The sequence below is a fragment of the Polypterus senegalus genome, chromosome 5 (assembly GCF_016835505.1).
Source record: "Polypterus senegalus isolate Bchr_013 chromosome 5, ASM1683550v1, whole genome shotgun sequence".
Taxonomy (NCBI): Eukaryota; Metazoa; Chordata; class Cladistia; order Polypteriformes; family Polypteridae; genus Polypterus; species Polypterus senegalus.
The window spans coordinates 155,480,932-155,508,828 of record NC_053158.1 but is presented as its reverse complement, the minus strand read 5'-3'; the positions used below and the strand labels follow the sequence as shown (position 1 = coordinate 155,508,828).

General features: G+C 36.5%; 1 protein-coding gene across 6 annotated transcripts in view; it reads right to left on the bottom strand.

Moving 5' to 3' along the window:
• Positions 1–27,358, bottom strand: part of wdr37 (WD repeat domain 37) — a 156,280-nt gene extending 128,922 nt beyond the window's left edge. The window contains exons 1-2 of one of the 6 annotated variants that reach the window (XM_039753535.1): positions 27,148–27,358; positions 11,497–11,674 (exon numbers count right to left, since the gene is read on the bottom strand). In XM_039753535.1, the coding sequence (XP_039609469.1) occupies positions 11,497–11,634 (138 nt within the window). In that variant the 5' untranslated portion in view covers positions 11,635–11,674; positions 27,148–27,358. The remainder of the gene's footprint in view (positions 1–11,496; positions 11,675–27,147) is intronic. The other 5 variants (XM_039753531.1, XM_039753529.1, XM_039753533.1 and 2 more) reach the window with 5 other exon arrangements.
• Positions 27,359–27,897: the final 539 nt, after the last annotated feature.

Here is a 27,897-nt window from a genome sequence, read left to right as displayed (position 1 = left end):
TTTTTTTTAGAAATTTAATTAAACTGATTTATGTTATCTTTAATGTTGTAAGTATGTATAGTTATTTAGAAAAGATCAGTTAACAATATTACATATTTGTCAGAATATACAGTGATGCTATCAGATTTGGGGCACTAATTGGTTAGTAGATAATACTGAACTATTGGTTAAAGAAACTGAATTTCTTTTCGCTATGACAGAAAAAAGCAGATACTGTACGTCTCAGAATGAGACAGATATGTTTTTGTCTATTTAGGCTTTCACCATGTATATTTTTTGAAATTCACTGCAGTTGCTTGCATGCTCTCTAAGGACTTAAAAAGCTGCTTCTTAAGTTTCACTTAAATCCATTTAGAAAAGATAGACCAGCTCTGGGATAGGTTTCTTGTGCATACTGAAAGATAACTGTTCAAATGTAGGCAATATGGTATTAAACTAAACACAAAGAACACAATAACTGGAGCATTGAGCACTATCTGAGTAATGATGCTAAATAAATAATAACTGATTGGATTATACCTCTTTGCTCATTGCTTGCTAAGAATTTTAATATATGTTGAATATTAATTTGCCTAATAGACAAAATTCAAATCTTTAAAGACAGACAGCTCCCTGATTAACATTTTAAATGTTTAGCTCCAGCAAGAAAGACTATGAGTTTGATGTTTAATTTCCCAGGACCAGCTCAAATATAATGTTTTAAAGTGACTGTATGTTGTTTCAAATATGTTCTAGCAAAAAGCCATTGTCTCTGCAAGATGTGTGACACTAAGTTTTTAATTTCACCAACTCTTAACACAGAGAAAGTTGTCTTTTTAATTTGTGGTGTCAAACACAACAAACATTGATAAACAAAAGGTCAGAAGAAACCTTAATTTTGACAAAAGGTTCATGCTTAAATGTTCAAAATACTGAAAAATCTAAATCAAAATCCAGTAAGGAGGTTGAAAGTTAACAAGTTTTCCTAACTTACTGTCACGCAAATAAATTGCACAGCATAGAAGATAAAGGTAGCTTGCTTCTGACCTCAGAATAGATAACCACAATAATGGGAGAGAAGAATGGTTGTTGCTATGAAATGCAAATAAAGAGAACAACTATGCAAAGGATCAATTTTGGTATCAAACTTTTTAATAATCATGTGAAAGAGATTGGAAGTCAGTGAAATTTTGTTTTGTTCTTGGATTAAACAGATGTTTAGTAGATGAATATATTTAATACTAGAAATAGCAGAAGAATTCAAAGGTGCAACAGTGAAAAAGAGACTAAGAGAATGGTTGTTAGAATTATGTTTTACTAATTGGAACTAAACTGCTGTAAAGCATGTAAACAAAAACCTTAGCCCTTTAGTATTTTCTTTTAAGACACTAGGTTTTAGAACAAGCCAAACAAAAATACTGTAATGTTAATGTTGACATAGATGTAATTTTATCATGCTACTGAAATTGGCAGAAAGCAAATTTTAAAGACCTTACCTTTAAAGGAAAAAGGCAAGAAAATGAGAAATAAAATTAATTGTTAGTATGCTCCTTTTACTAAGATAACATTGCTTAATTTTGACAAGTGGAAAGAAATATTTAAACAAGATCTCAATAGCTAGTCACCCTACCACCTCACCCTAGCTGGGAGAATTATCATTGTCAAAACGAATATAATTTTAATGCACCTACAACATATACAGTATTTAATGTTATTTTTTTTTTTTTTAAGTTTAACACAGATGTAACTTTGCTTATTTGGAATTAAAGAAAATCACAAACTAAAAGATCTGTTCCGTTACTGGATTGCAGACAAAGGTATCCTGCGAGTTTGGAAGGGGAAAGGGTGCAGAAAGTAATGAAAGGTAGTGAAGGTAGTGGTAGTGGTAGCCAAGAAAATTAAATTGTGTTTAAAATTCTATTTGGATACCATTTTATGTACCCCTGTTAATTCTATTTATTGTCAATCTACAAACAATTCTAGGGATTGTCTGCCACTTAAGATACAGTATGACTGTAAAATATATTTTAAAGCAGGGGTAGTTTTCCCACCTGCACATGTACAAAATAACTATATACAGAATTCCTTTGACCTATTTCTTTGACCTATTCAGTATTCAATGTTTGTAAACCAACAGTTGCCTAAATAAAATCCCTAAATGATCAGGTAACATTTGTGTTTTTCAATTGTTACTAGGCTTGGGCGGTAATACGGTAATATGGTATGTACGGGATCTAAAAATAGCAACGGTATCAGTTTCAATACCATTATACCGTCATAAAAACAATGCACTTATATAGTAGACAAGGATTAAATATAATTTATTTAATGCCTAAAAATGGGTATGCGTGGTTGTCATCAAGTGACAGCGTGGAGGAGAAAGAGAGAGGTGGGGAAAGGTTGCGAGTCGGCACCAAGTGACCTGGTCTCGAAAAAGAACACAACTTCTGCAGTTTGGCAGTATTTCGGGTTTCGACCGAACGAGAAGGGAGAGGCAGTAAATACGGACGAGGCAATTTGCAAATTGTGCAACTAAAAGGTGACCGCGAGAGATGGAAATACCTCAAACCTAAGGTCGCATATACGAAACCACCATCCACATTAAATGTATTTAAAAATATAGCCAAGCCATAACTAGTGTTACTGCTATTACTGCTTGAAATTACTGTTTTTTTTAATCAGTCAGCTATCCACTCAGTGCTCTACTAAAGGGGTCCCCAACCCCCGAGTGGGCCGCGGCTGTCTGATAGCTGGGCTGCGAGAGAACTACCGGCAACAGAGACTCGCTCAGTGAAGGGCTACAGCAAAATGGCTGTCCCCTTCACTGAGGACACTTTTTAGAACGCCAGGCGGGCGGGGTTTTGAGACCGAGCTAAGAAGAGATATGAGCACATACTACAGGTAAAATTCCATTACACCAAAATTTTCATTACAACAAAGTATTTTTATGGTCCCGACAGTTTCCCCATATGACATGAGTCTACAGAAATCTCGTTACTACAAACTACATTCAGCAGATACTTTCATTACAACAAAGTGATCTTGAAATGCTTGAATGAATCATGCACAGAGCAGTTACTGTTTTTTTGCTGTTTTTGTTTTCTGTGGTTTTCAGTGATACCTTTTGCTTATTGATTGTCAAGATTTGAAAAACATCCATTGGAATTTATCTCATTGTCATCCTCCTATAGAAACAGCAGACATGAACAAATGATAACAGCTCATATTAGGGGGAAAAAAAAAACTTTAAATTTTTGCAGCTCTCAATTGCGGCAAAAAAGAAAAAAGACGTTGCCAGTGAATTCGGAATTTCGCCCTTGACACTGTCAACTTTCTTGAAAGACCGAGCAAAAAAAAAGAAGAAAAATTTTGGGTTGCAAACGTATGTGAACTGCTGCATTTGAAGACGTCGAAAAAGCCGTTTTTATGTGGTTCAGTGATGCTCGTTCAAGAAACAGTCCAATTAATGTGGCACTCATTCAATAAAATGTGAGGTTTCTAAACTCTCTTGGGACTTGCCCCAACTGGACAACACACCGAAGAGCGTCCCGAAGTGCGATCACCGCGTCTGTAGAAGACTGTTTATCCATTGCAGGGGCAACAGCAGGCTCACAGCTCTGCTGCGGCTCTTCACCGAAGCAAACAGAAAAGATCTCAATGAGTGATGCAAGGAACATTGTAAATGTAGGGAACATTATTACTTGGCCACTAACCTGGCCATGACCCTGCCTGACTGCTTTGACTGTGTATAAGAGAGTGGCAGATCCCGCTACAACAAATAACCCTGCTGCTCCTGTTTGAAGCTGAGCGAAGCTGGTTTTGCTAAAGTAATGATACTCAACCTCGTGTTTTGGGGTGTAAGACAGGGACTTATAGCACAACCACAGTCTTTTAGGATTCCCTTCTGTGGCACTTCACTGCAGCACTGTCAGCCTACTGTTGCCCTGCCCCGGCAACGGACAAATAATCTTACACAGACACGGCAATCACGCTTCGGGACTCACTTCAGCGTGACATTCCTGTTGGGTGGGGGGGATGGCAAAAGAGTTCAGAAACCTCACAATATGAAGAAGAAGAAAAGGACGATTTGGCTTCTGAGTGATAACTGTGCTGCACATAACATGCTTCTGCATTTAGATAATGTTTGCGTTGAATTCCTCCCACCCAATTGCACAGCAGTGTTTTAGCCATTGGGTTTGGGCATCATTCAACACCCTGAAAGTGTATTATCGCAAGGAAATGCTGAGAAAAATTCTCATCAGCATAACTTGTAGGCAGGAGAAGATTAAAATTAACATGAAAGAAGCTATTGAAATGATTGCAAATGCCTGGACACAAGTTAAAGGAAGCACTATAGCAACAAATACAGTTTCTCATTACAATGAAATTTTCATTACAATGAAATATTTTTTAAGTCCCTGGCAGTTCGTTGTAATGGAATTTTACCTGTATTTCCACTACAGGCATACAGGCACTATTGGGCACCCCACCTTTCCCCAGTAGGCAGACTCAGTATCCAGCCAGGCTGGAGGAGTACTGGAGGAGCCTGAGGAGGAAAATCTGTGGAAGTGGTGGAGCAGCAGCACATGGGGCAAAGGCAGAAGATACCTGTTGTTTAAGTTGGCAGATAAATTGGCTGCATTCAAAGCCAAACTTGATTTACGGGGCCGACGAGTGAACATTGAGATTTTTGATTATGTTTCAAATGTTAGCAAAGGTTGTTAAAGATACCAAGACAGGGCCTTCTTTCTCACAGCTAGTGTATTATCAGGTATCTCAGCTTTCAATAGAGTTTGAGCATTATTTCCCAACCACTTTGGATTAAAGTCAAGGCAGAATATCCTGTGGTTGCCACAAATGCACTGAAAAGTCTGCTTCCATTTCCAACATCCTAGCTTTGTCAGGCAGAAACCAAAACGAGATTAATGAGTAGACTGAACATAAGCAACACACTTCGCATTTCACTGTCTTCCATCGTCCCCAGTTGGGAACGTCTGGTTGCAGGAAAACAAGCTCAGGGCTCCCACTGATTCTGCATTATGGTAAGTTGTATAATTTCTATTATAATATTATAACTTAATAATAATAAAAATGTAATGTAAATTGTGTATAAAACTGCCCTACGAAACCACCCCGAATCCCCCACTGGTCCCTAGAAAAATTTGCTCCTATAAAAGCGGTCCTTGGTGTCAAAAAGTTTGGGGACCACTGCTCTACTGGTCAGCTCACTTAGCTTATCCTTAATTAGTCAACTTAAATACTAACTAGTTATTAGAGAAATCTTTGTACTTGCATTAGCACTGGTGAAACTTGTTATTCTGGTCACTTGGGTTACAAGGTACTGTAATTCCCAAAATTCACATCTGGGTTCAAAAATGGACAAAACGATACCACTTTCTCAACAAAGAGAGCCTCCGAGACCACTCTTCATCCAGGGGAAGAATGTGGAATGGAATGGAAGTGGAGTAGAGCTAAAAGTACCTGGGGATTCACATAAACAACAAACTGTGCCAGAGCAGACTGTACCTTTTAAGGAGACTCAGGTATTTTGGTGTATGCAGCAAGCTGCTGGAAATGTTCTATAAGTCCCTAATAGCCAGTGTGGTGTTTATAGAGTGGAGTCTCCTAGGGAAGCAACTTGACCTAAAAGGATGCACAATGCCAGAACAAACTTATCAGGAAAACCTACTCCATCACAGGGTTAACTCTGGACACACTGGAAGCTGTTGAGAAAAAGAGGATGGTGGGTGTCATCATGAAAAATTCCCTCCCCTCCACCAAGGAAGCACTCTATTTGAGAACTTTTAACAAGAGGCTCATTAAACCACTGTGTGCTAAGAAGCTCCTCTGCGGATCTTTTCTGTGATCAGGCAATTCAATGCTTACTCTCGATGTACTCTTTAAGTTCATTTTGAAATTTCTGCACGATATACGTTTATTTATTTATTGATTGACTGATATTTGTGCTGTAAGTCTGTACCCTTGTTTTTGTGTTTCTGCAGCTGTATGCTTGTAAATGTCCCCTTGGGAATCAATAAAGTTTGCCCAGTATAATCTAAATTCATCACATTCATTTACTAAATAATAGTCTTAGGAGGTTTCACTGAATAAAAGAAATATGCTACAGTTTAATTCTAATATAATAAAATATACAGGAACTTGCACCTTCTATCATTAAAGGACAAACAAAACTATGATGGCCATTTTTCAAACTGCATGTTGTTTAAAGGCTGATGTGCATTTTTACCCTTCAATGGATAATCTTACTCAATGTATTCTTTCAATGAAATGTTCCATGATGTGTGATTTTGAATTATCCACTTGTTGCTGTAAGCGCTTTGAATGCAAAATCCACACAAACATAACTAAATTTTATAAGAATTATATGCTTCATTTACACTGTCCCACTGATAATAAAACAAACCCACAACAATTCCTGACTGTTCATGGGGTTTTACTTTAAATAACATAAATTTGACAGTGACATGTAGTAACACAGATTAAAGAGCACCATTCAATTGTGCTGTCTAGATATAATTGTTTGTATAATTGTACATTGAGTCTGGTTTATTAGTGAAAATTATTTGCTAATGGAATTCTATAAGCAATAAAATTACTCTGTACAAATTTCATTGGAATGCATATTTTAATGGCATTATATTGAAGAAAACATTTAAAAGTAACTGGATGCAGTTTGGTAATAAAAATTAAAACTCAAATTATTAACATACTTCTTTCAATGTTGCATTTGTGTAATTAGAACACTAGGAGGCACAACATTCACAAGATCAATACTCAATATAACACTGGAAACCATTATAAATAGAACTACATGACAGCATGTAGGGTACAGGCTTTATTTATTAACATCTTTGCATAGATGACTTTGTTACCGAGAGGGCATCCCAGGGAAAATTTAGTCAAAACATTTGAATTACTGGTTTATTGTGTGTGTTTGTGGACCCTGAGAACGACAGGTGCTCTTTTCAGGGCTGGTTAACATCTTGTTTCCTATTCAGTTGGGAGAGGCTCTTGCACCTGAGACCATGAACTGGATTAGGCAAAACTGATTTTTAATGTGATGCTCTTTTTGTAGAAGTATTCCGTTTTAAATCTTTGTTTAAATATAATGGGATTATTTAGCATGTTTAACAAAATATTAGTAAGTACTCTAAATTTAACAATAGCACTCTTTCCATTTACAGTGCAATGACTTTCTCTTTATTATTCAGTTTATTATATGATTGTTATATTTACGTTTAAATTTGTAACACTGCCACTAACTAAATTTAAAAAGCAGTCCATATTAATAATTGTTGCTCTGTGAAGCGAGTACCATGCATTAGATGAAAGAAGCTAAGGTGGTAATGAAGCCATATAAAAAGTAAAAAAAAAATATATATATATATTGTGGACTGGGACCCGGACACAGGCAGACGGACAACATAGTTCCACCACACACTAGTTTATTTACACTATGTACAAAATGAAAGTCACATGCACCACAAACCCCAGTGCCTCTTGCACCGATTCCCCCACTGTCCAGGCCACACAGTCCTTTGTACCTTTCTCTCTTGACCGCCTCCCGTCCTCTCTCCAGCTCTGTCCACTTCCACCCGACATCCACTAACGACTGGAGGGAGGCGGCCCCTTAAATTGGAACCCGGATGGGCTCCAGCTGCTTCCTGGCAATCAGTCCTGGCCACACCCCAGTGTGGCGGAAGTGCCGGCTGCGCACCCGAAAGCCGTCCCCTGTCGTCTTCCCCCAGCACTTCCTGGTGTGGCGGAAGTGCTGGGCTCCAGGGTTCCTCAGGCACCTGGGCACCGCCTGGCGGTGGCCACTGGCCCCTACAGGGTTGGGCTTCCAAGCCCTCTACTCGTGGCCCCCAATACAACCAGGACGATCGCCCCCTTGCAGTCTGGAGGAGGCACAAGCCCTCCTCTGGTCCTCCTGGGCATCCCGGCTGGGCTCCAGCCCCGACCGGGTCCCACACGGGATATTCCAGCATCGGGGCGCCGCCTGGCGGTGGCCACGGGTCCCTACAGGGCTGGGCTTCCAAGCTCTTTACCCGAGGCCCCCAACATAACCAGGATGGACGCCCCCTCGCGGTCTGGAGGACGCACAAGCCCTCCTCTGATCCTCCTGGGCGTCCCGGCCGGGGACCACAATATATATAAACTGCTCAAAAAAATTAAAGGAACACTTTGAAAACACATCAGATCTCAATGGGAAAAAGAAATCCTCCTGGATATCTATACTGATATAGACTGGGTAATGTGTTAGGAACGAAAGGATGCCACATTGTTTGATGGAAATGAAAATGATCAACCTACAGAGCCCTGAATTCAAAGACGCCCCAAAAATCAGAGTGAAAAAATTATGTGGCAGGCTTTTTGGCATGTTGCCAAAATTTAATTGCAGCAACTCAAAATTGTACACAGCACTTTGTATGGCCCCTGTGTTCTTGTATACATGCCTGACAACATCGGTGCATGCTTCTAATGAGATGACAGATGGTGTTGTGGGGGATCTCCTCCCAGATATGGACCAGGGCATCACTGAGCTCCTGGACAGTCTGAGGTGCAACCTGGTGGCATTGGATGGACCAAAACATAATGTCCCAGAGGTGTTCTATTGGATTTAGGTCAGGAAAGTGTGGTGGCCAGTCAATGGTATCAATTCCTTCATCCTCCAGGAACTGCCTGCATACTCTCACAACATGAGGCCAGGAATTGTCGTGCACCAGGAGCCACTGTACCAGCATAGGGTCTGACAATGGGCGCAAGGATTTCATCCTGATACCTAATGGCAGCCAAGATGCCTTTGTCAAGCCTGTAGCGGTCTGTGTGACCCTCCATGGATATGCCTCCCCAGACAATCATTAACCCACCACCAAACTGCTCATGCTGAATGATGTTACAGGCAGCATAATGTTCTCCATGGCTTCTCCAGACCCTTTCACTTCTGTCACGTGCTCAGGGTGAACCTGCTCTCATCTGTAAAAAGCACAGGGCACCAGTGATGCATCTGCCAATTCTGGTATTCTATGGCGAATGCCAATCGAGCTGCATGCTGCTGGGCAGTGAGCTCAGGGCCCATTAGAGGACATGGGGCCCTTGGGTCACCCTCATGAAGTCTTTCTGGTTGTTTGGTCAGAAACATTCACACCAGTGGCCTGCTGGAGGTCATTTTGTAGGACTCTGGCAGTGCTCATCCTGTTCCTCCTTGCCCAAAGGAGCAGATACTAGTCCTGCTGATGGGTTATGGACCTTCTATGGCCCTCTCCAGCTCTCCTAGAGTAACTGCTTGTCTCCTAGAATCTCCTCCATGCCTTTGAGACTGTGCAGGGAGACACAGCAAACCTTCTGGCAATGACACGTATTGATGTGCCATCCTGGAGAAGTTGGACTACCTGTGCAACCTCTGTAGGGTCCAGGTATCGCCTCATGCTACCAGTAGTGACACTGATTGTAGCCAAATGCAAAACTAGTGAAGAAATAGTCAGAAAAGATGAGGAGGGAAAAATGTCAGTGGCCTCCACCTGTTAAACCATTCCTGTTTTGGGGGTCATCTCACTGTTGCCCCTCTAGTGCATCTGTTGTTAATTTCATTAACACCACAGCAGCTGAAACTGATTAACAACCCCTCTGCTACTTAACTGACCAGATTAATATCCCATAAGTTTCATTGACTTTATGCTATACTCTGATTAAAAGTGTTCCTTTAATTCTTTTGAGCAGTATATATATATATATATATATATATATATATATATATATATATTGAGATGTATAAATATATATTCAGTTTGTGGCATTACAAATTTAAAGGTAAATTTAACAATGAAATAGCACATATTATATATATTAATAGATATATATATATATATATATATATATATATATATATATATATATATATATATATATATATATATATATCTTATATATAAACGTCTACATGTGGAAGTGTGCGTGTCTGTCTGGCCCAGAAGTGACAGGTGGAGTCGTGGTATGGGCTCTGCCTCCAAGGAAACAGACGACTCGCTTAGCCACTAATAACACAAGCGAGGCCAGCACATCAGCAGAATGAAACCTCAGAAGAAAGATAAAGTCGCTTAGCCGCTAACTTCGGCAAACCTGCATCCCTTTTACTTTTCCTCCCGCCATTTATGCACAAGCGATGCGAGCACATCAGCAAAATGAATCCTCCTAGGAAAGAGAGGTGCCCAGAGTAGTTTGTTTCAATTACCTGACATCTCAACATTTCAGTTTATTTTCTGACAATTTCAAGTTTCTAGGACACCGGACATTTTACACCACAAACTTATATGGCTAGTAAACAAAAAGCAGCTAAAGGGCTCGAGTAACTGTAATACTACATCAGACCAGGGGGTGGCGGAGTGTGCTGACTGTCTCTTTCAGTCTCTTACAGACCATTCTTGGGAAATCCTGCCAGATTCCAGCGCCTCTGATGACGTCACTTCCGGTTCCGGCATAGATTACATCATTTCCTTTTCTAGCCTTTAAAACTGCCATTTTACCTCCACTTAATCAGTTCTGTTGTGGACTCTGTACTATGCACATCGTGCTACTCAAAAAATCTACTTTTGCAGCTGGGAAAATAACATACGGGTGGCTGCCCCCAATCTTCATGATGTCTTGGTCTAACTTCTCTCTATCTATATATCTATATATCTATATCTATATATATATCTATATATCTATATATATATATCTATATCTATATATATATCTATATATCTATATATATCTATATATATATATATATATATATTATTTCCTCAATTCTACAACTGTTGCTTCTGGGAAATATATATATATATATTTCCCAGAAGCAACAGTTGTAGAATTGGAGGAAAAGCAATGCAGGAGGGCCATGTCACAGTAAGGGAAGACAGCAACAATTAGTCAGACCCATGAAAACCAGGAACACATTTTAATATCTGTGATAATTGCTTTCCCCTATATTTCTGTTGATTATTATTTTTTCTTATTCCATATTAAGAAACATTTATTTATTAATAAAACTGTACATTCAAGTTAATAGTTGGGCATATAGGGTGGAAATGGGAGCACAATTCCACACTTGTAGGTTATCTATTCAAACACTTAAATTAACCTGAACAAGCAGGCAACCCAACAACAATAGCCCTGAAGAGGATAAAATAGGCTCACAAATAATTTCAAGCCTGAGTACTTTAGCTAATACAAAAACTGCAAAGTATACATTTCTAAATAACAAATATAATCAAATACTCTTGCTAATTACACTTAATGATAATGCTGTATATCTGTACATATACACTCCTGAAACATATCTGATATTGATTTGAATTTACAATTACAGTAATACATCAATATTCACACTGATAAATGTTATACAGGTCTGCTTATTCTCCAATCTTTCCCTTACCACTTAGAGTCCTACACATACAGTTCTTACCCTTAATATAGCTATTACACTTAAATGTTTACAAAAAAAAAATACCTTACCTGTCCTTCCAACATATCCCTTTGCATTCCTGATCTTTCCTGTTCTGAACTGTTGGTTCTGCGGATTGAAAGGCTATGAGATTTGCGCTTCTGCTTTGCTTGTCTAGAAGCTGCACTGCTTCCACTTTCGGCGGGCATTACGCCTTAGCAACAGCTGCCCCAAGCCCCCTATCAGAAACTGATTAAACAAAAAAACAAATTATAACATTTTTAAAATTGTATTCATTTACATCAAGTAAGCCAAAAAGATGGCATATAGATCTACATCACTATGTTTCTATTATTCTACAGTTATGGTTGAACTGTTTGTAAGTGAAGGATCAACTCCTTCAAGATACAGAGTTTATAGTCACTAAAAAAACCTAAAACACAAGTAGCAATACAAAGTGCAAATTTTAAAGCCATCTTAAACTTACAAAAAACTGTTATTTACTATTTACAGGCATGAGTAACATTTATTTAATAAAACTAAACAACTTCAAATCATGTGAAGGATTTAACCCTCTACAATATCCTAATTCTTCAAATGTACTAGTAAAAAAAGAGATACAGTAATTTGCAAAGGCACTTTTCCATTTTATTAATTCAAAGGAAACTTGAAAGAAATTAAATCTTTGTCCTCTGAGCACAGATTTTAGCAGTTGTAGTGAAATTCTTATTTGCATGTCCAACTAACATGCCACACATCAACATTCTCTGGAGCCATTATAAACAATAATATATTATTGCATATCATTCAGTGCATTTGATCAGGTTTCTCAAGTCAAACTGCCCAACTTTAAACACATCTCCATAATGTGTATTTCGAATGTGTAAAAACAGAAAGCCACTATCCTAGGGTGGCAAAAGAGCAACTATTTTCAGAATTCCATGTTATATATTTATTATTCTATGCTCACTTTACAAACTGTGTATTATTTTTTGGTTTAACTTTTAAAATAAGAGAAGTTTAATCAGTGAGTTGACTTCCTGGTCTGCTTACCTTTTGGCAAAGTGCAGCTAATACCATGTAGGAAGTTGATTTTTATCTGTCCATCCATTTTCTGATCTTTGTGTTAAACAAATTCACAAATAACAAAATTTCTAGAAACACGATTGAGTGAGCATTACTTGTGATCAAAGATTTAAAAATGTGTTATACTGGACAGACAATAAGTGACTGCAGAAATACTGCCTGTGTTAATAAACAAATACCTATTTCATGTACATATTATGATTACATCATGTGACTCTTGTCAGAGAGAACAAAATCAGGTTTCCATGATAAGCAATACAATTAAGAGTGATTTATCTTTAACTTTGCAGAGTATTTTCTGTGTTAAGAAAAAACATAAAAAATGATCAAAAACAAATCTCAGTCTAGTTGTAAACATATTAAAAGGGAGTGAGCCTCTATAAACCTGCATACACCCACCTAATTACCTAATTAATACAGACGGTTAAAAGTAATACCAGTCTTTTTTTAAAATGTGATAAAATTTTGTGCTTGACTTAATGTAAAAAAGGAACATGTATTTCAAAACAACTTTATGCAAATTGTCCGCAGATACCTGAAAAGTGCATGAAAATTATTCTTTGCAGAAATGTTTAATGTGAATGAAGGCATCAGTATGTGCTTGAATATCTAGTTTATATCTGTTAGATGCCACCATCATAAGATGGTTTAAGGAGCTGAGGTCTAATTTATAAAACTTTGCGTGGATTTGATTGCAAAGTTTACATAAGCCAAAGGACTTTGTTGGACAGTTATCTTATCCAAAGATCTTTACCATACATTGTTCTTTTCTCGCTTGTTAAATTAATCTTAGCCTGAATGAACCTATTAACTTTTTACATTTAAGATTTTTCATTTAAAGATTTACCAATGTTGTTTCTTGTCCTAGTGTGTGGATATAAACACAGGGAACTTCATTTTCTGTATTACATCTTGCCTGAAGAAGGGGGCTGAGTTGCCTCGAAAGCTTGCATAGTATAATCTTTTTAGTTAGCCAATAAAAGGTGTCATTTTGCTTGGCTTTTCTCTACATAAGCCAAAAAAAGTAATCTGATTTATAGAACTTGGTATATGCATATTTGTACACAATTTACCCTTTAAAAAAATAAATAAAAATAAATCACAATCATCTTGTAAATGAGTAAACATGAGTACACCTCAAACCCTGCCAGGTTCTCACCCTGGAACAACCATATATAGAATAAGCTAATCAGCCTTGTACATATGCAATCATGATATTACAGACTGACTGGCTGGTAGAGCAATCTCTCACCTGATGCCTCAAGACACCACCACCTGCTTTCAAGGAGACCTATGCTGCACTCCACTACTGAAAGTGCAAAAGCATGTGTGGCATTATAGCACCTCTCATCTGCTTTCTGGGGGTAGAAGAAAGGCATATAGCACCAGTATCTGAGTGGGTAGCAGTCACCACCTAACATGATAGCTGTTACAATGAAAACAGACCATATAAAAAACTGAAGATTCAGCCAGTTACCATATCAACAATCCAACCACCATGTACAGTACCATCAGCAAGGTGTCTGCCAATGTTACACTGCTGTAAATTGCCTTTTTCTGCTGGAAATAACATGTTGTGTTTTATATATGTACATTTACTCCATACAGGAAATGCATGTAGCACCTTGTCAGTAGGTTAATGGCTTCCAGCACAGCAGGCATGACAGAGCTGCAGCTTGGCTGAGATACTCCTTACCTGTCAGCTAGTTCCCTGAGAAATGAAAACAGGTAGCCTGTATAAACCGATGAAAAACCAAAAGAAAAAAATTTCAATACAAATTCACAACATTGGTCTTTTTACATAACTTTTGAAATTTAATGTTTGTCACTTCAATGCACATCATAGTAAAGGCTTGTTGATATGAATTTTTATGAGTGTTAGTTGTCATTTAGGTGGTTTGGATGCATTTCTCTACTTGATCAAGGATGTTGTCATTTCCCATTTTCTCTGAAATGTTTCATATGCACGAGTCAGAGTTCCTGTAAGTATGCACAAATTCACCCATCACATTTTCTTTTATAAATCTTGACTTTTGAGTGCAAAGTTTTATAAAAGTGATCTGATGCCATAACCATGTTGCCACTGCGCCAGGAAAGTAATGGTGCACACCACTAGTGTGGTTCATGACAACAACAATAACAAAAACTCCCTTTATGATACACTTCTTTAAATATCTACTAATATGAGCCCTCAAATCTAACAATTATATACCTCACTAGGGTCAATACACTAGGTTATCTAAGACAAGGACAAAAACATGAACGAGACTGGATGTAGATTTACACAAGGGCTATGTCTCAATTTATTTATAAAGTCATCCCTGAGATACACGTCTTCAGGTAATAAAATTATGTATTTATAAGGAGTTTGTTTTACAACAACAACATATATTTATATAGCACATTTTCATACAAACAGTATAGCTCAAAGTGCTTTACATAATAAAAAATAGAAAAATAAAAGACACAATAAGAAAACAAAATAAATCAACATTAATTAACATCGAATAAGAGTAAGGTTCAATAGCCAGGGGGGACAGAAAAAACAAAAAAACTCCAGACGGCTGGAGAAAAATAAAATCTGTAGGGATTCCAGACCATGAGACCGCCCAGTCCCCTCTGGGCATTCTACCTAACATAAATGAAACAGTCCTCTTTGGATTTAGGGTTCTCACGGAAGGGCTTGATGAAGATGGTCACGTAGAGTTCTGCATTTTAATCCATCCATCATTGTTGGAGCATCATGAAGCTTTGAGTAGGAGTTTTAATACATCTTTCTAAGTACATGGCATTTTCTTCAAAATTAAGAGAACCAATGAATGTCACCTTACAGTCATCCTCTCATTTATACTGTGTAGATAGATAGATAGATAGATAGATAGATAGATAGATAGATAGATAGATAGATAGATAGATAGATAGATAGATAGATAGATAGATAGATAGATAGATAGATAGATAGATAGAGTTGCCGTGTGTGGTGTGAAGTTCAAGGCTCTATAATGGGTATGGTTTTGTATAGTAATAAATTAGCACTGTAACAAAAAAGTTAAAAAGATAAAATACTGAAAGCAGATGGGATAGCTCTTGCTTCTTCAGAAATGAAAATCAGGGTGTTGAGTTGGCACACAGTTACGGAAAAACTTGAGAAACCTTAATTTAAAGAGTGTATTCACACCACATTCATCACACTCACTGTCACTATCAACAACATTAGAGTGCTTAATAATAGGGACTTCAAAGTACTACTAATGGTGTATAAATCCTTACGTAATCTTGCTCTCTCTTACATTTTGGACTGCCTGTGTACCTACATTCCAAGTTGTAACATTAGATCTTCTAATAGCGGCAAGTTTATAATTCTAAGAGCCAAGCTCAAAAGAAGTGGTGTGGTGGCATTTTGCTATTAAGCATGAAAAATCTGGAACACATTACCAATTGAGATACACCAGGCTAATTCTGTGGAACATTTTAAGAAATTCCTAAAATCCCACTTTTTTAATTTTGCTTTTTCGCAGCTTCAATTTAGTTTTACACTTAATTTACAGCATATCTCAAGTATTATCATTTTCAACAATAAATCTGTAATTGTTATTAATCTTTACACTCCTCCGTTTTTTTTTTTTGGTTCTTCTGTGGTGGCGTACTGCACTACCACTATCTGATCAAAGTTCTGTGCAGCTATCGGTGATGTCTGAATGAAAACGGATACCCCAACTTGCCCCAAAATCCACTGTGTCGAACTCACTAACATGAAGCCCAAAAAGAACCAATAAAGAACTACTTAAGAACATTTATGTTACACAGAATGCCCAGTGGGGGCTTAGCAATCTTTTGGCCTGGAAACCCTTCAGATTTTGTTTGTTTTTCTTTTTTTGTCTTAATTTTTTCTGTCCACCCTGGCCATCTGACCTTATCATCAAATTGTCGTTCAGAAACTTAAAAATTTATATTTTAAGGACTCTGTTTCTCTTAACTATACATCTTTCTGATGTATGTGCACATTTCCATCTAATATCTTTTGTATACTGTTTATTCATTGTTATCCTTATCAAAATTTAATTTGTTTATCTTTGCATGTAACTACCTCTTTGAAATGTTGTAAAGCACTTTAAGCTACACATTTTGCATGAAATTGTGCTATACAAATAAATGTTGCTATTTAAGGCACTTCCACTTTCTCTTTTGTTTGCTGTTATGAAGTCAGGCAAAATTAATAGCATGGATACATTGACGTCTTGTGTGAAGTTAAATACTGTGCACATAAACAATGAGCATGATGTTAGTTTTGCTTGTGAGTATGTGGTGTGTAATAGTTATGAACAATATTAAGAAAGGACTGAAAAAATCCAGGGGATATAACAGTACAGAAGGTCAAAGGGAGATCAAAGGCAGTAATTTGAATTCAGTTGGAGTTGCCCAAAATTCCACCATACAGTCAAGAGTAGGCTTGGCCTCTGCTGTTAGCCTCTGCTTCATGTGAAAAATATCTTTATCTGTTGCTTATGTAAGGTAAATGGGTTGTGACCATGTGATGGGAGGGGCAAGTTGATAAAAGCGAGAACTTACCTACCATCCCCTGTTCTGGCATCGAACCTTAAATTGCTTTTGCAAAAACTATTCCTAGGTGTACAGTAGAGCTGTCAAATTATACAAAAACTAGCTGTGATACGATTTTTCTAAGAGAATGGGCCATGGTTATAGTGCCAGTGGTTAAGCGGATGTATCAGAAGTACTATGTAACTAACTACTTTTCTGTATATGTTTTTCTTTACACCAAGAGCTAATTATTACTTCACTGGAGCTCCTTACCTTTGATAATGCTACATACAATTGTCTATTATTAAAACATTTGTGCCATAAATCAACTCCTGCCTTTTCTACAGACTGCCTTTGAAATTTGTTTGTGGTTATTAAGATACACAATTTTATAGGAAACTGTATTATTGTGAAATGAAACAGATAATTAGTAGAAATAATAGGAATTTTGAGTATAAACATAATTTTACCCTGCAGCACATCCTTTCAAGTTCAAACAGATTTTAATTTAATGCTGTGATCTGTACAGCCTACAACCAAATCTGTTTTGGGATTTTCAGACAGCATCAACCTTCTTATGGTTGCTTAGATTCAGTAGATGTATTAACCCAGCCTATCACTGAGACCTATATTATTACAGCAAAGAATACCATAAAGTATCAGAAAGCATCAGGTCTGGATTGCTACATTAAAGAATACATTAAGTCCTTTCACACACACTTGACACACTACTTGTGCCAGGTTTTTAATAAAGTGGTAATAATAAACTGCTGAAATGTTACAGGCTACTGTAACTACACTACCCAAACCAGGTAAAGCACTTCCTACACTACATCCTCAAATTTCCGTCCTATTTCTCTTATCAATACAAATACAAAAATATATGCCAAGGTCAGCACATTTGTCAAATAGTCTTCCTGTGTTACTTAAAGATTGTAAGCATGCAGGCAGTACACAACACATCATGAACCTAATTCAGTATGCAGAAATGACCCAGAAGGCTTTTCTGCTCCTGTCCCTATATATGGAGAAGAATTGTAAAATCAGCAATTAAGAACATTTGTTCTCATCCTTGCGCAAGGGTGCTATTTTCAGGTATTGATTTACAACTCAAAACTAAACTGCAGCTATCTTTTCCTTATAAATGGAGTGACAATTTAATCAGCTACTTGGGTATTTTTTTAATATCTCCCAGTAATTTACTGTTGGAACTACAGCTAATATTCAATCCTAATGTAATGATTATTAAAAAAATCATGGGCAGGGAAGATTGCACTATTGAAAATGCTGATTCCATATTTTATATTTATTTCCTACTGTACTGTTGCTCCTGTCAGCTAATTTTATTGGAAAACTCCAATCAGTTATTAATACCTTCAAATGGCAGAGAAAACATCCTAGGATAAATCATTCAGTAATGACTAGACAAAGAATCAGCAGAGGTATGGCAGTACTGGACACTGGGTATTATTATAAAGAAAACATTCTACACCAATTAAAGCTTTGGTGGAGTCGTCCAAATAATAAATTCTGGTATCATATAAAATGCACCATGTTGAGTCAGGACCCTAAATACATAATGCGTAGCATGTCTTGTGGAAAATAAAACATAACTTATATCTTACCCAGTGCAAGCATCCCTTGTGCTGCTAAACTTCTAGATCTATAATTTTGTTCTCTTGAATGTCTTGCTACGGATCTTGATTTAAAACAATGGCAAACTGCAGGTGAAAAGGGCATAAGCTTTATATATACACTACCAGTCAAACGTTTTAGAACATCTCAATTTTTTAATTTTTTTCTTCAGACTTAATCAGTTGAAATGCAATGAATGACCTAAAATGGTAAAAAGGTAAGAAATAAACTGCCAGAGGTTTAAATTTAAAGTTTAGGTTAGTAAATACTGAAAAAAGGAAATATAAGAATAATGGGCCTTCTTTTGGGAGCAAATAATATGTTACAACCTACAGATGTTCTGCAGCAGTTAAAGTAAATTAAGCCTTGCAAGTAGAAGGAAGCAATTTGCAGAGGTGTCCCAACTTCTGTTGATTACTTAAAAACCCTCTGTATGCCTTAAATCACAGCTGGAACTAACCAGAATGTGTTACTATACCCTCTGAAGTACTGCTTGGACAATATTCCAGTGACAATGGCAAGAAAATGGCAAATAACAAATTAAATGAGACAAAGCATTACAACTGTTAAAGAAATTAAAAAAAAAAAAAAATAGTGTCAATGAGTGTGGTGTCTTACACAATCCAAAGGCAAAGACAGAGCCAAAATCGCAACCCAATCAGAAGGCAAGTTTCTGAGGGTCACCAGCGTGCATGATGACATTTCAACAAATCACATTAAGATATAAACTGCCACACAAGGACTTCTACAAATACCTGAGGATTTATCATCTTCTGCAATTTCTCTATCATAACAAAGTAACTATTCTAAATTAAATTATTAGATTTGCAATCAGGAAGCTTCAGAGGAATATCTTTTAATTACAATTTCCAACAAGATCCCTCCACTACAGATACACTTCCTGAGATGTTTCAGCGGGAGAAAGATTTAAATATTATTTTCTTAACATAGTAATGGAAAGCTGTATAATACTGGTCGTACAAAACATCACACTACACTACTCATTGGCAGAGAGGACAAAAGCAGTTTCTAAAATGGTATCTTACACCACACAGGCTAGCAAAAATATTCCCTTCATCACCACTCCTATGTTGCAGAAACTGCAATTAAACAGCAAACCTCACCCATACATGGTGGTCCTGTAAATGTACTCATTCCTTATAGAGAGAAGCGTTCCCTTTTATTTCCCAAATAACAAGCATTTGTGTGTTACAGTATCCAGCACTGGCACTTCTGGCTTTGGGTGACGTGTCGAGCAGATGGAGGAATTTTGTATGTCACATATAATTTGCAGCATGTAATTTCATAGTGGTTAGATGAAAATCTATTAACATACCAAAACTAATGGATGTTCTCGTAGTACTTAATAATACTTTTTTTAAATTAATATTTGCCATAAAAATAAAAAAAACTATTTTTCAGGCATGGGGTAAGTGGTTTGCAGATAAGGAATAATGTACAATTAAAATCTAATGAAGATTTCAAGATGGTGGGAAGGATTCTAGTGGCTAATGGTGCATTTATGCAGTGACTGTTTTTTATTTGAAGACCTATTTAGCTTTCAAGCATCTACTAATTTTGTTATTTCTCATGCCTGTGTAAAAATCCAGAATTTGAAAATTACTTGCAATGCTATTACCTGTATTGGATACACTTGTGAGACAGTATTACTTTCTTCAATGTACCATTCAAATATATAATGTGTGACTTCACTTACAGGTTATACTAATAAATGATAATTTACCCTTCTAAAGCCAAACAAATTACATATATTCAGTGTTTGCAGATTTATATTTAGTAGTGAATTATGCATTTTTGCTTGTCCTACCAGCTGCATGTTTCAGTGATTACTTGTCTCTTTTAACACAGCACATTTCACATTAATAGGGAGATGTGCCTTTTCCTTTGAAGCAATGAAACACTAAATAAATTTTATTTTGGTATGAACAAATGGAACAATCCATGTCATCACTGGTGTGGTGTAATTTGTGCTGGTAGGCCTCCTACATCCCACAGTCCTTCATGTATAACTAGGAATGTGAGTAAATTGCACCCCAGCACAACCCTGAACTGTATGCTCAGGTTGGAAAATGGACATATGCTTGGACTGATGGACATCTGTAGAACTGCTCATTACAATCAGAGAATAAATTTGAATCCTCCATTAATAGTAGGATGCTATTTAAAAGTGATTAATCTCATTATTTTTTCATCTCCTCTTGCAAAAGTGTGACAATACAAGTTAAACAATCACGCCTAACTTGATCTGTAATGTTATTTCTCTCTCAAAGCATGCACAAATCTGTTTCAGAATTCCATAATGGGATAAAAGTAGCAGTAATGTGAACCTATGTGTGTGTGTTTTGCATTCTTATTTTATAAATAACACAAACAATTCCTGCTTACATGCTGAAATTTTCTTCCATGAACACAATGCATATTTAGACATGACCTCTGATGATTCTGTTTTTGACATCTGTTAATACACTGCTGTATCATCAACGCTAAGTAATTTTTACATGTGTTTTTTGCTCACATTTTTATCATGTATTATTATTGCCTTTCGAAGTAATTTGTCTTCTTGGAGTCATTCATGATTGCATTGCCAACATTCTCAGTACTACCAATATGGTAAAAAAAGCTGGTACTATTAAGTTTACGGAACCTTGGTACCATATTAGCACCAAAATATCAGTTCTTGTGACACCCCAACTGCCAAGCATGCAGCACTTATGACTTGTGCCCTGATAGAGCTTCACAAAAATGTGATTTTCTGTGCATAGAAAATGACATGATCAACGGGCAAAGTAAAATGGGGACACTTCACATGCCTGTATTGCAAATACAAAACACATAAAAAATTGCTCACAATTACAAAAACTCATTATACACATCTTTGTCTTCTTCCTCTTTATCTTTTCCCAGTTGTATGTGGGGGTCAGTGTTTTAAAGGTTTAGGTGTGATTTTTACGGAAGAATGTCTGTATGCGTTACTTTAATTCTCACACACTCTTCCCCCTCCTCCAGCCTTCTGCTCTACTTTCTGCCTTAATAAGTCAGTGTTCATCTATATCAGGGGTGTCGAACTCCAGGCCTGGAGGACCACAGTGGCTGCAGGCTTTTATTCTAACCTTTTTCCTAATCAGTGACCATTTTTCACTGCTAATTAACTCCTTTCCCTTCATTTTAATAGCTCTGTTTTTTAAGGATTCAGTCCTTTGAATTTATTCCTTTCTTCATTAAATGGCAGCCAAACAGAAATGAGACGTGAAACGAGCCAATAGATGACCAGCTGAATTGGGGCATCAAAGTCCAACCAATTTCTTAATGAGAAGTCGATTCTTGCTGTTAATTAAACCTGTTATTTAATCCCATGGCTTGTTGCTGTTCTCATTCTGCTACAGCAGACATATCCAAAACTGTTGTTTTTCTGCTTTTACTAAGAACAGCGTCATAATGTTTTGGTGACCTCGGAAATCAGTCTTACTGAGACCTTCACCTTCCTTTATTTTCAGATATTTTGTGATGGACACAGGTGAGCTGGTGATATTGCTTGGCTGGTAATTAAGGAAAAAGAAACAACTATGGGGCCTGAGTCAAGTTAATTAAAAGAAGAAATCAGCAGCAAAAAGTGATCACTAATGAAGATGGCAAGAATGAAAACCTGCAGCCACTGTGGCCCTCCAGGCCTGGAGTTCGACACCCCTGATCTATATTGTATACAGCAGGGGTTCTCAATGTTGGTCCTTGGGGGCCCACTGTGCTTTCAGGTTTTTGGTCCAACCAGATTCATAATCCGTGATAACACTGATCTCACTTAATTGGTATTTTTTTTTTCTCTTTTCTCTTATTCTACATTAAGAAAGCACCGCAGCATGTTTTACATTTATAAAACATTTAGGAATATTTTCATGTATGCTAAATTTAAATGCTTAATTCCATTTTGTTGATTTCATTATATTTTGCCCTTTTGCAGTGCAGTTTGCTCCCTTCATTGTATCTTAATAATGACAACCAGCAGGCAAACAACACTGAATCATGAAAGGCTGCAACTACTTCAGCGTTAGACCCAGTAATTAGAAAATAATGAATTAATTAAACAATTAGAACACCCAGCAAAAAACAGAATGAAAATCAAGATGGAAATATTGTTAAAAAGAAAAAAAATACATTACTCCCATATAACTGCTTGGTACATTTTAATATATATATATATTTTTTTTTACCAAACTTAGCTTTCTAATTTCTACATTTTTCCCACAACACAGAATCTGGCAAATAATAGTTCACATAATTAGCCAAGGAGTCCAATTAAAAATTGAAGCTGGTTGGAACCAGTTGGAAAAACCTGCAGCCACGTTGGGCCCCCAGGACCAACGTTGTGAACCCCTGGTATACAGTATACGTCAGGACATGATGAATATAATTGTGTTTTACATAAGGAGTTACTGAATATATAAAATTTTGAATTGTAATTATTGTTGAGTATTTCTTCTTCATTTTATTTTATATTTAATATATAGTATACCGCTTATATTTTATATGCAATAGCAACTTAAAAATCATGCTGCTAAGTAAAAACATGCACATCAAAACTTTAATACAAATCACAAGAAACATATGTTACAGTTTAAAAAACTAAAAAATAAATAGCTTATTGATGGTAGATCAAGTTTACGGAACAGACTGATTTCATAAATTTGTAGAGTCAAGTGCTGGTGATCGAAAAATAACATACAGGATTAAACTAAACAGGATTCTTTTACCTCTTTACAGACAGAGCCAATAATACAACACATACAACCGTAATAATTATTTTTCATTTTGTCTCTGACAAGTGTTAGTTGAGGTAGCTAATTGTACTTCACTGATATTAAAAAAGCTCTTAAAAATGTAAATTTTGAAGTAATTATAATAACAAAAAAAATCAGAAATATGTCAGTTATTTCCCATTATATTTAAAGAGAAATGTTTTGTTTGCTATGATGAATGCTTAATGTTTTAATATAAAACAACAGGAAACAGTTCATGAGCAAAACGAAACAGGAGCAGGAACAAAACAATACTTTTAGGTTGCTGGACAATTGTTTAAAATCTGTTGTTAGTACACCCATTAACCAAAAAGAACAGTGCAATAGAAAAGTCTGTCAGGTTCAAAAAGACGATATAAACTAACAAGTAAAAAATATAAAAATGCTGCTCGTGGAAGCGATGTGCACAACTGATGCGAAAAAAAGAAGTATTGCAGCATAGTACTTCTGGAGTAAGATGATACATAGTGTGATATATAAAAAAATGAAATAAAAGACAGTTTGTTTACAATCAAATGTCAGCATAGAAATGTTTTCATGTAGATTCAAATTATATTTGAAAAGTGATGTTCGTTCTGTTAGCCATAATTGTACAAGTTTATATGTACATTTATTCTTCGAAATTCAAATGGAATTAAGATGATAATGTAATCAATAATGTTTAAGTATGAGACAAATACATAATTGTTCAGAAAAATAAAGCATATATTCTCAAAATAGCATAAAAACATTAATATTCAATAAGGCTAGTAAGTGCTGTGGAAGGACTGAGAAAAAGGCAAGGAATCCAGAATCCATCAGAATGACTACTTACAAATGTACCCTCATTGACCCAGTTTTGAATTGCCATTTAACCTAACCTGTACATGTCTGAGGATATGAAAGGAAAACCATAGCACACAAAGGAAAATCTACATAGGCAGTCCACACAGACAGCAACCAAACAATATGACTTGAACCCAGAATGCTGAATTATCAAAAATAAAATTTTAAATTATTCAAATCTTTATTTGGATGTGCTTACTTTGATATCCACTCTGTTATTATTAATAGTAATAGTATTGTAACATGTACAGAGTAGAGTGTTCAACCAACATACAAGACATCACCATTCTCCAGTGCCATGATAAAACTCTACAGCAGTGCAATTCAATTTATTCAAATTATTCCGTGAAAAAATAAAGTTTTCCACATGGACATTTTTTCATTACTTGCAGATTTTCTTATTAGAAATGTATATAACTTAGTTTTCATACCCACTTTAATCTACTATAGAGACACCACCAATAAATAACTGAGCAAGAAAAATGTGAAGTGTAAATTTGTTTTTAAAACTAAACAATTTTTATGTCAGTTATCAAGCGACAATGCCAAGGTACACAAAGCGAGGGGGCAGCTTCAATAAATTGTTGCTGATCAATACAGCCCAACTGCTTGCATTTTCTGAAGGATGGTTTGCTTCAAATATTTACTTGTCCTGTAAGAGTCTTTCAGACAGATGTAGACATTAATAACTGCATGTCTCACCTAACATACTGAAATATTCAAAACACCATTTTGAATCAAACTCTTTAATCCTCATTTCCATCAGTCCCGAATCCTCTCTGATGTCCAGAGGCTTCTGCTTACAGATAGGGCAGTGACAACTGTACTCAAAGGAACAGCTATAATTTTCTAGTTCAAGCAGTATTAAGCAGTGCAGCAGCCAATAAGTTGTTGGTATTTATAGTGGTCTTGCACGTTGTATTTGTCTGAAAAATGTGTTTCATTAATTTTGTGCATACAAGAATGAATACTGTATCAGTGCACACTCATAGTGGTTTTGGATCACTTGCAAAAGTCATTAGAAGTGACAAAAAATAACTAGAATTATGTTACTTTTAGCTGTAGTATGAAAGTAGCCCATATGATTTTTTCCCATGTTCTCTGGTTTTCCTCCTATATATCTATATTATGGAAGATGGTTAATTGGCCTTTTGTATGTCTGAGTACAAGATGGTTAATTGGCCTAGTGTATGTCTGAGTACATCCTGAGATGAATCTAATCTAAGGTTGATCCTCGCCTTGCACTCGATGTTCCCAAGGATACAATCAAGCCCCCTTTTGAAACAGAAATGGACAAACGTGGTACTAAAATATGTGGATGGAGGAAATTCACTCAAAAGAGAATTTTTTTTTATTTTCAAGAAGATACATGTTTCTCATTTTTGCTTTGCTGGAGTATTAGGAGGAAAAGAATTTAAGATGTAAGGTAGGATTCCTTTATTGTCACTGCATATTGCATACAATTTAACAAATAAATGGAATATTTCAGACTGTTATATATATACTTTTAAATGAACAAAGATCCTATATCAAGTATGCATAAAAAGTGTGCATTTCAGAGAGAGTCTGTCATCCAGGCTGCTTCCTGCCTTGAGCATAGTACTGCTGGGACAGGCTCAGAAAAACACATGAAACTGTTTTTAACAGGTTCCTCTTACTCCCCACAGAAGTTAATATTATTCTGTATTTTTTTTTTCAAATTTATTATTTTAAAACATATTAGTTTGTGTAATCCAGCAGCACCCTTTTTATTTTTATTTTTTTTATTCATGTATGAATTTGGTTATCTCTTTAAGAATCCAAAAATTCTACCAAACTTTGTAAAGGTTTGGGCAGCTTCAAAGACACATTAAGCCAATGCTACACAGGCACCAGTCTCTGTCCAAACATTTGCTTTATATAAAAATCTGAAAATTTCATAATCACAAACGCTGCCATTTTTCAGCGTTCTAGTATATTATGCAACCTCCTCTTTTCATCTGCATTAATGAATTCTTCAATATTATGCAACTATAGAGAACTACAACAGAAAACCGATCTACTTGTCACATAATTTGCACGTAAGCACAGTTTGGAAGTACAGTCTCATATCACCACAGAGAAACAAACACACGCCCGGACTGCTCCTCCTTACTACAGAATAGACACTATTGGATACTGGGCACAAGTCCGTAACTGAACAAACATCAGTGACCAGCTCAGCTCTCCACGGTGTGTACCGGATAGTTGAATACAACAAAGGTAAATTACAGTACAGAAATTTTAGGATCAGTTCTACACAGTGCAGACCACTCTAAAATGGAATGAACAGGAACAAAAATCATCTGTGCCTAGACCTAAACAAAATTAGATCGGCACAATACAGTACAATGATCAGTAAAAATTAGATCAGCACTCGGAACGTATTATTTGGCGATTTTCGAGACTGGCGTGCATAATGTGGTGCAGCACACCTCGTAAAGGTGATGCACGTAACACATCGACTCTACTATAAGATTTCACACCTCAGTACAGTATCATATTTTCTATACGTAGCGCAATACCGTTTCCACTTCTAAAATACAGGTCAGCTTTACAATTTCACTGCGATGCACAGCGCCTGTTATTTTGAGCGGTCTGCTGCACATGAGGCAGCACAACTAACAGCACGACTGCATTGCTGCATGCGGCTGAACACAAATTGTACAGCCAATCTAACTAGGACTATGTCAGTGCCCCAGTCTCTCGAATTCGACTGTGGTGAGCCGCACAGGATGACAGGCCATACGGTGCTCTGCATCTTTGCTAAACCATAAGCACTGAATCCTCCTCGTTTATTATACTCACACAAAGAGAGTGCTCGGACAACGCCTCTCTCAGCTCATCTGTAAGTTCCATTCCATTTTACAGGCGTAGTCGCTGTTTTCCAAGTCTCTCTTTCTCTGCCTTTACCGCTAGCTTCCTGCAGTGACGGTTGTTGATGCTCTGCTTTCCTGTGGGCTGTCAAAACGGATGCATCCGGGAACCGAGAACAACAGGGGGTCAAAGGTTGTTGCTCGGGGCAATGGGAGGCGGAGCCAAAAGGTGGGCTTGTGTGCGCAACCGCTTAATTTAAACGCTTCCCGTCTTGACCATCGTTTAAAATTGCTGGATAATTTAACATACATTCATTAAAACACAACGCTTGCAAACAGACTCTTACCTGCATTACTTTTATTGCAGATATTGGTAGTGTTTTTAATAACACAGATAAGTTTAGTTATATTTTTAGTATATTTTTCTCATGCACTCGAAATATACTAACGGGTTATTTATCTAATTTAACTTAAAATAGTAATATGTGTTGATATTACATAACTTCTTTCAGTTACGTTGCCATAATTTATTTAGAAGAGGCGTAATCAGCCTGTTGTCTTTACTCACCTATTTTAGGTTAATCTTACACAACTTTTTAAATATTCCAAACATAGTAAGTTCATTTTCATTGCACACAGTTGTATAAAGTGGATTTAAGTTAAGTAAGCGTTATGTGCGTAATATATATTCACATAAAGAGTCATCTCTTTTGTTGCAATACCCCACATTTTTTTAGGTGAG